The sequence below is a fragment of the Manis javanica genome, chromosome 17, assembly GCF_040802235.1.
Source record: "Manis javanica isolate MJ-LG chromosome 17, MJ_LKY, whole genome shotgun sequence".
NCBI classification, from domain to species: Eukaryota; Metazoa; Chordata; class Mammalia; order Pholidota; family Manidae; genus Manis; species Manis javanica.
This window is the reverse complement of record NC_133172.1, coordinates 14,248,623-14,261,179: the sequence shown is the minus strand read 5'-3', so window position 1 is coordinate 14,261,179 and position 12,557 is coordinate 14,248,623. Positions and strand designations below refer to the sequence as shown.

At 50.2% G+C, this 12,557-nt stretch overlaps 2 protein-coding genes across 4 annotated transcripts in view; one reads left to right on the top strand and one right to left on the bottom strand.

Moving 5' to 3' along the window:
- Positions 1 to 1,739: 1,739 nt before the first annotated feature.
- RPS16 (ribosomal protein S16) lies at positions 1,740 to 4,289 on the bottom strand. Its single transcript, XM_017656405.3, has 5 exons — positions 4,130 to 4,289; positions 3,889 to 3,990; positions 2,214 to 2,310; positions 2,070 to 2,117; positions 1,740 to 1,945 (listed from the first exon to the last, which is right to left on the bottom strand). Exons 1-5 carry the CDS (start codon positions 4,175 to 4,177, stop codon positions 1,800 to 1,802), a joined length of 441 nt encoding a protein of 146 aa, XP_017511894.1. The 5' UTR covers positions 4,178 to 4,289; the 3' UTR covers positions 1,740 to 1,799.
- Positions 4,290 to 8,689: 4,400 nt separating this feature from the next.
- The window catches only part of SUPT5H (SPT5 homolog, DSIF elongation factor subunit), a 32,032-nt gene continuing 28,164 nt past the window's right edge, over positions 8,690 to 12,557 (top strand). For 2 of the 3 annotated variants that reach the window (XM_017656408.3, XM_017656406.3), the window contains exons 1-2: positions 8,690 to 8,840; positions 9,079 to 9,155. In XM_017656408.3, coding sequence (XP_017511897.3) covers positions 9,081 to 9,155 — 75 coding nt within the window. In that variant the 5' untranslated portion in view covers positions 8,690 to 8,840; positions 9,079 to 9,080. Of the gene's footprint in view, positions 8,841 to 9,073; positions 9,156 to 12,557 lie in introns of all 3 variants that reach the window. The other variant, XM_017656407.3, reaches the window with a different exon arrangement.

Here is a 12,557-nt window from a genome sequence, read left to right as displayed (position 1 = left end):
CTCCCCTCTGCCCCTAGCTGCACATTCCCAGCCACCCCCAGCTGCACATTCCCGGCTGAGTGAAGTTTCCAGCCAGCCCTAACTGGGCTCCCCACAGTTTCGGAATTCCCGGTATTTGAGGAGGCGGCAGGGAGGGGAAAAGGGCTGTTCTACTCAAAGGTCTCAAGTCCGTGAGCCCCTCTCTCCAGATAGGCTCCAGCTGGGCCTCTCTCAGAGGGAGCCGGGAGCCTCAGTAAGGGCCTCTGGTCCCTGTGGGAAATCCATGGGCACCACGCTTCCCTCAGCCCCTCCTCCTGGTCCCCACCCCTGAATTCCACCCAACTCCTACCTCTGCTTTGTGGTGGTTTGTGCGTGCTCAGCAGCACTTTTCCTGCTGGCCTGTTGTAGGCTGTCTTAGCATTAGTCCTCTTTAGCTAAGTCAGGCTCGAAAAGGGTGAAGGTGGTTGCCTGCTGCCTGCCCTGGGATGTTGAGGTCACTGCCAGCCAAACCCAGTTAACCCAAACTCCAAAGAAAAAGGTGAGCAGCATTTTGCCAGTAGGCTAGTTTTCTCATCTAACATGATTCTCATCACCCTCACAGGGGAATCATGTTACACATGCCTAGCCTGGCACCCTCTTGATGCTCTCAACCCCTCCATCTGTTCAAGACACTTTTGTGTATTCTCTGTAGATCAGTGCTATTCTATAGAACTTTTCTTGATGATGGATGTTATCTGTGCACCCCAGCTTGGCAGCCCTACTGCACAGGGTAGGGCAGATACAAAAAGGGCAATGACAGTGAATGTCAAGTTCATTCTACAGAAATTCGTGCACCTTCACCCCCTTGATCAATGTTCAGGTGCTGCATGTTCCCACCAGTACTCCCAGCAGGGTGGGTGGTGTGGGACCCCACTTGGGGGCAAGTGGCTGAGGTATCCAGGTCAGCTGCAAAGGCTATATGGAAGCCAAGAGGCCCTTCCCACCCCAGTGAAGCTCCCCACCTTCCTATAAAAATTAAAAGACAAAACTGAAGGCAACTTCCCCAAACACATGCTAGTGCTGTCCTACAGGACCTTAAGACGATGGAAAGGTTCCATCACCTGTGTAGCCCTGTGGTAGCAACTGAGTGCTAACGATATGCTAGATCTTACACATCAGGCTCAACAGATAGAACAAGTCCTCTGGACAATCCAAGCCCCATGAAGACAGTTGCCACACTGAACGTAACAGGGACCTCCCTTAAGGCCATAGGTGGCCTTTTGCCATAAGGTAAGGCATTAAGGCCCTGAAGGATGAAGCCAGATGGGGAATCCCACCCATCATGGGGGTTACAGACCTCTACCCCAAGCTCTCAGTCCTACCATCTACACTACAGGTTGACAGGAAAATTCCTTTCCCCATTCCAGCCCTTAAATTAGACTTCATCTACCCAGATGATTGACCTTATACATTTGCCCCGCTCTTCCTGACACCATTAAAAAGCAGCAAAGGCAAGGCAGGGGTGGGAAGAAACTCCCAAGGACAGAACCTCCCCACCCCAGCTGTGCCTGCACAATGGACTCTACTGGAGGGACGGGGAGACTGAAACTGGGTTCTGCCCCCACTAGCCTCTCCTAACCCATCCACACTAATCTGGAAGCTCTGGGAAGGCTTAAAACTCAGATTGGCAATGGGCTGCGGGGGCGGGGGGGCAGCAGGTAGGTTTCTTGCATTCCCTTTAGTCAGAGTCACTAAAGATGAGACGACAGCATAGTCCTTGAAACCTTAAAATCCTACACCATCATTTATTATAAAGGCAAATCCTGATCTTCATGATAGGCTTATCGGTAAGATTTCTGGTAGCGAGCACGGGCACCAGGACCTCCAAACTTTTTGGATTCGCAGCGACGGGGATCAGCCACCAGCAAGGTCCGGTCATACTGGATGAGGATGTCTTTGATTTCCTTCTTGGAAGCCTCATCTACATCTGGGGAGAGGAGGGGTGAAGATTTAGATAACCATGGACGAATCCTGTTCTCTGGGGAGAAATGCCAGTTGGTCCTTAGCTTATCCCCACCCGACCACTCAGTGGGAAGGGCCCACTCACTCACATTTCTGGTAATAGGCCACCAGGGCCTTGGAGATGGACTGGCGGATTGCTGTGAGGAAAACACACACAAGGGTACATCAGTTCTGTGAAAGCCGAGCAGGACCTTGTTCTCAGAACTGCTGCCCACCCAATTCCTGGGACTCACCGTAAATTTGGGCCACATGACCACCACCCTTCACTCGGACTCGGATGTCCACACCAGCAAATCGCTCTTTGCCCAGAAGCAAAACAGGTTCCAGTAGCTAGCAACAGGAGAACGAGAGGATTTTAGAACACAAATCTGGGCAGCATTCCTCCACATAGCTTCTGCCCCTGCTGGCCTCCAATCATTAACGGAAAAGGGTTATTAGGCTGTCACTGCAGGCCCCTCTGCACAGCCCGGAGAGCAGAGGATTCAGACAGATGAGTTTGCTGTAGGCAGCCTGAGCTGGATTGCCTATTTGTGTCTCTCTCTGGACCTCAAGTTCCCCATATCTAAAACTGGTTAGTTCTTAGAATGCTGGTGCTGTAGCTCAAACTAAGGAAAACCTTTGCAGCCAACAGTGTGGTCTCTTAACAGTGAAAAGCCAATCCCAAGCTATGAAGTAGGTTTTCTGGGTTCCCCACCTGAGCTCTCCTGCCCTTCCTTTGAGCCACACAGATTTTCAGAGCAATTACAGCTACACTACAACCTGTGCCAACTTCTGCTTGCCTTAGACTTATGTATCCAAATACTTTTGTTTTACCTATTACAGGTCTCTTCCCATCCCACCCACTCCACCCCAACCCAATCCCTGCCCTGACCCTTCCACCCAGGTTTGTGCCAGAGCCTTCTCTGGGTTCCCTGATCTCAGCCCTGACTACTTTGGAGGTGTCCAGTATGGGGTCCAGTCCATCTCCCCCACTAGATTGGGAGCCATGTGAAGGCAGGGCCTGGGCTATTTGGGTCACTGCTGTGTCCCCACCACTCAATACAGGCTGAACATATAAGGCCTTCAAGTAAACTGACAATCAGTGAATGTAGGCCACAGTACCCAGTATTTGCAAAGGTATCTCAGACAGTCTTTTATTAAATTCCAAGTAACCATGCAATACAGTTGTCAATTCTTCACATTTAAACGGAACTTTAAGAAACAAATTCATTCTCATACATGCCAAGAAGCTTACACAGAGGACCTAATTTATCCTCCCAACAGCCCTTCAGAGTAGAAATTATCCCCATTTTACAAATAATGACCCCAATGCCTTGCCTTAAGTAACAAGGCTGGACGAGGCAGAAATCAAGACTCCAATCTTTGCCACTGTGAGCCAAAGAAACTGAAAGAGGTGGATGAGGAAACCCTTTCACAGCAAAGCAAAACAAACCTAACTAAATTCTGTCCCTTTCTAACACTGAGTACCACCAATATCTAGGCTCTGCTTTAAATGCAACGTTTCAAAGAACAAAACACTGATTCCTGTCCTGAAGCACATACTCTAGAAATGGAAACAAAGTTGTAAACATGACACACGCCCTCCACTAACTTACTGCAAGAAATCAGGCGGCATAAACTGGTAAACCCCTTGCCATCCAGTACCCAATTGAGCGAGCTTCCAAACTTTCCAGTTTTTTTCAAAATCCACGTCTTCACTCTCAAACTTTTATCGTACCCTCTGAATCCCCCAAACCTACCTACATCACCAAATGCTCCACACCTCTCTACTCCCAATTCAGCTTCTAAACATCCCATTGCTGATACCAGATTCCTCATCTTCCCAAGAACAACGAACTCTGGGAACCCACTTATATCAACTTGTCTCCAAAGCTGTCCAACCCGAACGCCCGTCCTCAACCCCAGCACCTTGTATTGCAGCGTGCGCGGCTCGATCATCTCCAGAGGCCGTCCGTTCACCTTGATGAGGCCGTTGCCGCGTTTGCAGTGCGCCACGGCTGTAGCCGTCTTCTGTGGAAGGTGAGAGAGGACAGAGTGGAACCATGTGAGCTTCGGAACCCGGCTCCCAGATGGACCCCCAGACCCCTGCCCGTGGGCCTATTCGGAACCTCGACCTTCCCCAGCCACTTCCATCGGGCTCCCGGCCTACCTTGCGTCCGAAGACCTGAACGGACTGCAAAGGGCCCTTGGACGGCATGGCTCCGGTTGCGCACTAGAGTTCCTCAACGCGTGGCCAACCGGAAAAGGAAGGCGCGGGGCCACCACAGCCGCTTTTCAGGGTCTGCGCAGGCGCCTTGAACTCTGCGTCGCGACAGCAGGGAGCTTTACGGCTCATGTTGTAGCCAGGGGGCGGGACTTCGGGTTGGCGGCCAGAAGGTGGGGCCCAGGAGCGTGATGGGCGGGGCCTGAAGCTTGTTTAGCGCGGACTGGAAAGAAAATGGAAGATCGGCTCTTCACGTCCTTGGTCCACAACGGTCACCTCTGGTTCTCAATTGCATTAAAGTTCTTTAATAATTTCCCTACCCCTACCCAACCCCCAAAGTTGATTCTCCAATGAAGAGGTCCCTCCTATCTCCTCAGCACCTGAAATCATTCTCCCATCTAGATCCCCTCCTCCCCCAGCCCTCCTCCTTCCATCAGAAAATCCGCTGAGAAACCCACAGTAAAAAGTCAGGCAAGGTTCCCAGATTTAGGATTCACAATCCTACCCCCTGGAACCCACCTCCTTCCAGAACCCTCTCCCAGATACTTTTCCTCGTTGCATCCCCTCCTCCAGAATCTTCTTTTACCAAAGGAATCTTCCTTTTAGAGTCTCCTCCTCCCAGAGGCCCATTCCCCAACCCCCCCGTCTTCCCAGCCCTCACCCCAGACTCCCTCTTTCCCTGAATCTCCTTTCATTCAAGGGCCTTCTGCCCCAATGGTTCCTTACAGAACCCTCCTCTCCTCAGGACCCACTACCCCTAGAATACCCCTCCTCCAGAATTCCCCAGCAACTGCCTCCCTTGGAATTTTCCTCCCCTAAGCCCCTGCACTCCTTAAAAACCCTTCTTTCAGAATCCGCCCTCCCAGGGTCCCTACTCTAGAATCCCCTTTCTCCATAGTCCCCTAAGTCATCTCATTTTCCTCCCCAAATTACCCTCCTCTCCAGGTCCCTCCCTACAGAATTCTCCATCCCCATCCTCCCCAACCCTATCTGAGGAACTTTGGGGCTGGGTTGCCCCCTTGCTCCCCCCTACTCACGATGTACCCTTTCCAGCCAAAGAGGTTCCTCTCTCAGGGCCACAGGGAGCCCACAGTCACCTCACTTTCCCTAGCAGCATTGGGCCTGGGGTCCAAAGTTCATCGGGGCATTGTGGCTCATCTCCTGCCTGGAGGGGGAAGACCAGATGGAGATTGGTTAGTGGGTCTGGGGCCAAAGTGGGGAATCCTCCAGCCCAGAGTCCAGTTCTAAAAGGGTGAGAGAGGGAGCAAGGGGGAGAGAGGAAGGGAGAACCCAGAGGCTGACACAGAGGAGAGACAGCCACACATGGAGATGAGGAGAAAGAAGAGAGACCAGGGTCAGAGACGGACCCAGAAAACGCTAGTGACAGAGATTCAGAGGCAGAGAGGCCAGCCCTCAGAGAAAGCAGACAGGTATAGGAAAGCACGGAGATTTCAAGATATTTGAGACAGAAATAGTAGAAAGGAGAGCAAAGCCCCTCAAATACACACATGCAGACACAGGTGAGGCCTGACGCAGCTGCTTTCCAATAGGAAGAGAGACAAACCACAGGATCCACACATCCACACGCTCTCACCCTGTTCTCAGGGTCTGTTTCAGGGGATGGGGAGGCTTCCAAACTCCAGTGTCTCTAGGCTGACCCTCACACCCTTGCTAAGTCTTGTATCCTCGAGGAGGTGGGGTCGGGGAATTCTTTGACCTAGAAACTCCCTATTCTACAGTCACTATTTTCCCTGGCCTCTTGGAGAACATTTCCTGAGTATCTGTGGATTGAGTGGAGCTTTGCCAGGGAGGACACTCCTCACCCACTCCAGTCTTCCAACTTGATCCCTGTCTCGGTACCTCTTGCTTCCAGGACCAGAGAAAGCCTGGGAGCAAGAAGGGTGCCCATGTGGCCTCTCTGGACCATCCTCCTGCTGGTGTGGTCCTTGGGTCCTAGGACCACCCCTCTGTCTTGAGGAGCCTTTCTACTTCCTTGTTGTCATCATGAAGATGCTGGTAAGGCCCGGGCAGATGGGCCAGGAGGAGGCAGGGTGGGGGCCATGTGTGAGGAAGAGTCAGGCCTTCTCACTCCAAGACCTGATTAATCTCCCTACCTTAAAATTTTAGGGTAACAAAAACTATGGCTCTGTCTACACCCCAGATGATCTCTTGGTATTTCATTAGCTCCTTACTGAAGTTGGAAGTTTAGAGAGAATATGCTAAGCTCAAAACGTATGTATGTTGGGGGCAGGAAGCAGTGGGGCTGATGTCCTGGCTATCTAGCCCCTGACCCAGCCCCCAGCTTTCACAAATACATTTTTTTTTTCACTGCTTTTCTGCCACTTAGAACAGTTACTGGCACATTATAGTAACAAATGATGATTGTAGCTCCACTTAAATAGTGTTTACTCTTTTCCAGGTACTGGTCCTCATGCTTTAAGTGTATTAACTTATTTACTCTTCACGCTGACCCTCTGACCTAAGGCCATGAGGTACGGATGTGAAGGTTGTATGGTGCACAAAGATCCAACATCTACAAGGACAGTGTTCACATTCTGGACATATTAGTCTATTTCCAGCAGATGGCAGTAAAGTATCTCGTTCTAATAAAATCAACACAATCTGAGTTTAAAGGAAGGAGTGAATTTTCTAATGTATGCAGGTAAGGTATTGGGGTAGTGTCAGCCCTGAAGGTAAGTAGGGGTTATTCAGAACAACGTTTACAGATGAGGAAAAGAGGTGAAGGCGCTTGTCCCAGGCCACAAGTCAGAAACCCTCAAGATGCAAATTTGGGATCAAGCCCTTGCCCAGAGACACCATGTCACTCGGTCCCCACAGGTGTGTCCTGCTGAGGCTCTAGGCTGCTTTCAGCTGGAGCTGTCAGTGGTTGGTTTTGAAGAGGGCCCATCCATGGGTACTGCTGTGTTCAGGCTACAGCGTCTGTTGGATGCCCTAGGGTCCAGGCTGTGGGTGATTGGCCAGGGCCCTGTGAAGGACATCCCCAGAGACCTGTCCCTCAACTTCCGGCCAAACCCTTGGAGTAATTACAGGGGGCTTGTGTGGAAAACTTTCAAGTAAGTAATACTGACAGCCAGGCCCCAACCCAGAGAATTTGATAATTGGTCCCTGCTGGATTCTGAATATCTGTACTTTACTAAGGTATAATTTAGCAGTAAAAGGTACCCAGTTTAAATCTTTGGTGCAGTGAGTTCTGACAAATGCCACATTTCTATCACCCCAAAGCATTCCTTCATGTCCTTTCCCAGCCCCTTCCTAATCTCCATCTCCAGCCCTAAACACCCACTAATCTGTCTGTATAGATTAATTTTGCTTCCTCTAGTTTTATATGAATGACATCATAATGTACATATCCTACTGTCTGGCTTCTTTCACTCAGCACATTTTTGAGATCCATTCATGTGTATCAACAGTTTATCACTATTCCTTTGGATGGATGTAGCCCAATTCGCTTATCCATTCTTCTCATGGTGGGCATTGGGCGGTTTCCTGTTTGGAACAGGTACACATTTCTCACTCACTTATCTTCTCAAGTAGTCTTATGTGCTGTTAGCATTAAGAGTTGAGGACCACCAAGGAAGAATTTTCTACGGGGAGAAAATTACTCTTTCCTCTCTTTCCTGTGCATATTTTCCTGCAGCAATGTCAATAGGCATTTTAGATGTGGAATCCTATTTTAAAGAGCTGCTTTTTAAAGGAATCAACTTGATAGAAGGGGAAACATTTCTATAGAGTACCTAGTCACCCCCCAATCTGTCGTGGGTTCAATCTGGGATTGTTGGATCAGGGAACGTGAGCTTATGCAGAGATGCACCTGTGGTATATTCACTCCCTGGTAGCTGTCTTATGAGCAGCTGCTGACCCAACCTCACCACATTAGCCTGTAACTACGTGTATATTAAATTTTTGTAAATTGAATCCAGCTGGCTCAATGCTTACGCAAGAAATTTTAGCAATGTGTTCTAAAGCTTCTGACTTTGTTTTCCTTCATCAAGTTAGTTTTTCATATCTCCCTCTCATGCCTGATTCTCTACCCCCTCGCTGACAAATAATTACTAATACTTAAGTTTACATTTAAATCAACTTAGGGAGACTGTTAAGGGAAACAAGGGCTTTGTGGGGAGGGGTCACCCAAAGTCTCCAGTATGAGCTTTGAAGGATGCACAGGGAGAGGACACTCGGTCTGCCACGTTCCAGTTGGTGTATTTTTCTGCGCTTCAGTTTTCTCTTCTGCGAAATTGGGGTACTTACCTCCTGGGAATATTTTAGAGAGCCTATGAGATAGTCTGATTTATTTGCTAATTTGTTATTATTTGCTAATTATTACTTGCTAATTCCTCACGGTTTGGCATACTGCAGTAGCAATGTGGAATAAACACAAGCACGAATTCCGGGTTGGAAGAGGCCAGGTCTGAGGGGGAAATAGTTCTACTTTCTTTGACCCTCCAAAGATGAGAGACCCACGCGTCATGCCACTCTCAAGATGGCTTCCTGGAACTGCGCTCCCTGGGCGAGCCTCGGAAATATCGCGTTAGGCGAGACCAACGAGTAGGTTCTCGCGAGAAGGCACGTTAGTCCCAGCGAGGCGTCGTGTGAACATCTGGTACCGGAGGCAAAGCTGCAACCGGACCGGTGAAGGGTGAGTCGAATGCGGAGGTGGCAGGCCCGGGGGTCCCCGGGGGTCAGGGAGGTGTAGAGGCTGGATTCAGGGACTCTGGAGTGGGGGTGTCCCCGGGGAGGTCCCCTTTCGGGTTCACGGTTGTCAGACGAGGCTGCCGGAAGTGCGCTGAAAGAGTTTCTTCTCGGGAACTGGCGGGGAAACTGAGGCTTGGGATTGAGGGACGCGCTGAGGTCGCCGTCTTTTTTTGCAAGAGCAGAAATGTCGGACAGCGAGGACAGCAACTTCTCCGAAGAGGAGGATAGTGAGCGCAGCAGTGACGGCGAGGAGCCCGAGGTCTGTGCCTGGGACGCTGGGGGAGGCATTGCCCGTGGGGACAGGACCAGGACAGGTAGGCCCCTGTGGGAGCTCAGAGGGGAGCAGAGCGAGCTCTGGCCTTTGGGAGCTCCCCGGTATCGGGAGAGAGAGAGAGAAAAGTAGGCAAGCAGAGGGGCAGGTACTGGAGGCTAGAGACGGTCCAGATACAGTGAGATAAGAGGTGATGTGTTTAAAGGACTTGGCATGTATTAACTTTTACTTTTAGGTGTCCTCAGTCATTGTGGAAATTTATTTTTAGTGCCTACTGTGTGCTAGGCCCAGTTCTTTGCCCGTGGGCTACACCAGTAAACAAAGCAGGTTTTAAAAATCTTTGCCCTGGTCATGTAATAAACATAACTGATAAATAAATCATGTCCTAAGTGAGCTAGAAGGGAATCAGAAAAAAAGGGGAATAGGGAGTCTTGGTTGCACTTTAAATGGGGTGATCATGGTAAATCTTGAGATGGTGACATGTGGAAGGACTTGGTGGTGGTGAAGGAGTGAGTTATGTCATATGGAAGAAAAGAGTTCCAGTAAGGGAAAACAGGGAGCAAAGTTAGGAGCATGTCTGTAGCGTTCAAGAAGTAACAAGGACTTGGTCTGGCTGGATTAGAGTGAGGGCAATGAAGAATTAACAGGAGCCAGATCATACAGGATTTTGAAGGCTGTGATAAGGAATTTGTCCTTAATTGAGTGAGACAGTGTCGCGTGCCCTGTCCTCGCCGGCAAGAACAGCATGCAACAACAGCAGGATTCTTCTGCAGAAAGCTTTATTCTTCAGCTCTTTGTGAAACAAATGAGTTGGGCAGGACCCAGAGGGGAAGGAGAGGCTTGCTTATATAGTTCTCATGCTCTGACCTGGTTGGTGCGGCTCCATATGCCTTATTAGCATAACCATTTGGTGGGTCTCATTGGTCCTTATGCCAAGGCGCAATTAGCATGTAGTTTAGTGGTGTGGGATGATTTCTCATTAGGAAGTTCGGGGCCTTCCGGCTGCCCTGCATGGGGCGCTATTTTCTGAGCACGGCTGCCAACATCTCCCCCTTTTTTGTCTAACAGAAGCTCAAGGCGGAACTTGCCAGCAGAGGCAGAGACAGAGGCCTGACCTCCATCATACTTCCTGATGCCCCCTTTTTGGAGAGGGGTTCTGGGCATCTACCCCTATGCAGTCAGGCATGCCTCTCAGAGGGGTCCAAGACCTCTTGCAGTGCTTTGCCTCGCATCCTCTGGCTGGCGTTGGGACCGCTTGGTACAAAGGGTTTGGACCCTTTTTCTCAACCCTCTTGCACCATGAGCTTCTTAAAGAAAGCTGTGATTAAGCATTGAGGTACTCGGGCCTGGTGCAGTGCCACATGGGCTCAGGGTGCAAGAGCTACCTCAAGCTAAAGCCGAGCTTCCTTCTTAAGCATGTTGAGCCACACTTGGGGAGAGGCGCCAACGTCTATCGCCATTAGGGCTTGAGCAAGGATCACCTTGTCCTGCTTATGTTGGTTGCGGAGTCTACATAACAACCAGAGTAAGAGCATGAGACCTCCAAGCAGGAACACGCCCATCCCAGCCATGCCCGCCCACTCCTTGACGTGGGAGAGAGCTCTGAGGAACCAGGAAGAGAGTCCTTCCGCTACGGAGATATCTAGACGGGTGGAGTTGATGTGGATAATTTCTCGCCGCAGCTCCTCTAGTGTCCCATCGAAGTCTTGGGACCAGTTTCCTGAAAGATACTGGGACAGGTCTCGTGACAGATTAGCTGCCCGTGTAAAATTTTTATATTGAATGCTAGTGATGCAGAGGGCACGATATTTCCGCTCACATCCCAACTGGGCCATTTGCCAGAGCACCTCCATTTGTTCCTCCACGAGATCTATGCGTTGATTGAGGATCATTATTCCTCCTTTCAGTTTGCCATCAAGTGTGGACTGTTGGTCCAGGGCAGAAGCTACTGAGGCTGCAAGGTTATTGAGCTCTGTAGCCGATTTGATGGAGGTGTCTAAAGCTATACCAGCGGCGGTGGCTGCGACCGCGGTCGCGGAGATCAGGAGCACTATGGCGGCTGTAACACCGAAATCGCGCCTTTCTCGAAACAGAGTCATGGTGTTAGGGGCGTCTACGGGAACAGGGACCCAACGGGGGATGCGGACTACCAAAGCATTGGTAAAGTTACGCGCATCCCAACACTGAGACAGAAAGCAGGTTTCATTGGAGCAGGAGTCAAAGCTACTATTGGATAAGATAAACAGAAATGGGGGGTATACGCATACTGGAGAAGGTGGAAAAAGGGAATTAGGTGACTCTGGACCTGATTTTGCTGAACACGTGTAGTTCTCGTTGTTATGGGTCATGATCATGTTCCAGTGTGCGCGCATGTGGTTATTCTCGCACCAAAAGGTGATATTTTTTACACCGATTCCCCCACCCTGGAGGGCGGAAAAGGGGGAGAGGTCGGTACACGAGCCATTGACTCCACACAGCATCCATTTATGGAAGGGGTTCATGCTCAGCTGCTGACGAAACTCGCCTTCGAGCACCTTTACTGGCCACCAAGCCTCATTGGCTGGCCGTCCCTCCATATCTGGGGAGATGGTAAACTCCTGCCTCTCAGTTGCCCACGTTACTACAGTTGACTGACAGTCAGTCCAGGGCCACAGCTCTCCCTCATAGTCGCCCACACAATGGGAGGCATATTTGGGTTGACGAGGCCTTTCGGTGGAATTGTTCCTGGGAGAGTGTACAAATGTGCCATTGATCCAGAGAACCATCTGGTGGATAGTCATGTTCTTATAGGACGGGCTCCCTTCCTTATTAGGCCCTTCAAATTTAGCTGACATAACGGGGAGGCTACTGGCCTCTAGAATTATGTCACTGAACCATCCGTATTTCCTCCGTTTCAGGGAGATACAGCCAGCTAGATTCTGAGTGGTGAAGCATAATGACCCATTAGTTACGAAGGATCGGTTTTCTCCCAGGGGAGCTACTAGGGTGTCTTTAACTAAGTAGGGCAAGTTCATACTAGTATTGGTAGTGAAAAAGCGCGGAAAAACGGCTGCATTGAAACGGACAGGCATAGGCTTAGGAAAGGCAGACAGGATTCCCCATCTCAATACTCCCTGAGTCGGGGTCTCCAGTGTCAGGAGCAGGGTCAGGAGGTACAGCGAAGTCATCTCCTTTGTTTAGGACTTTCCTCGTTAGGCGCTCTGGGATCCAGAAGGGATTTTCTTCACCCTGGGGGAAAACACACACAGCTCCCCTGGATCTGATTATGATTGGATCCGGGCCCTTCCATTGGTTAGATAACACGTCCTTCCATTTTACTAGTTCTTGTGGGTCTTTTGGCCACTGATTATGGCGATCCGCTGCTGTATGGCTTTGAGCATCCAGATTCAA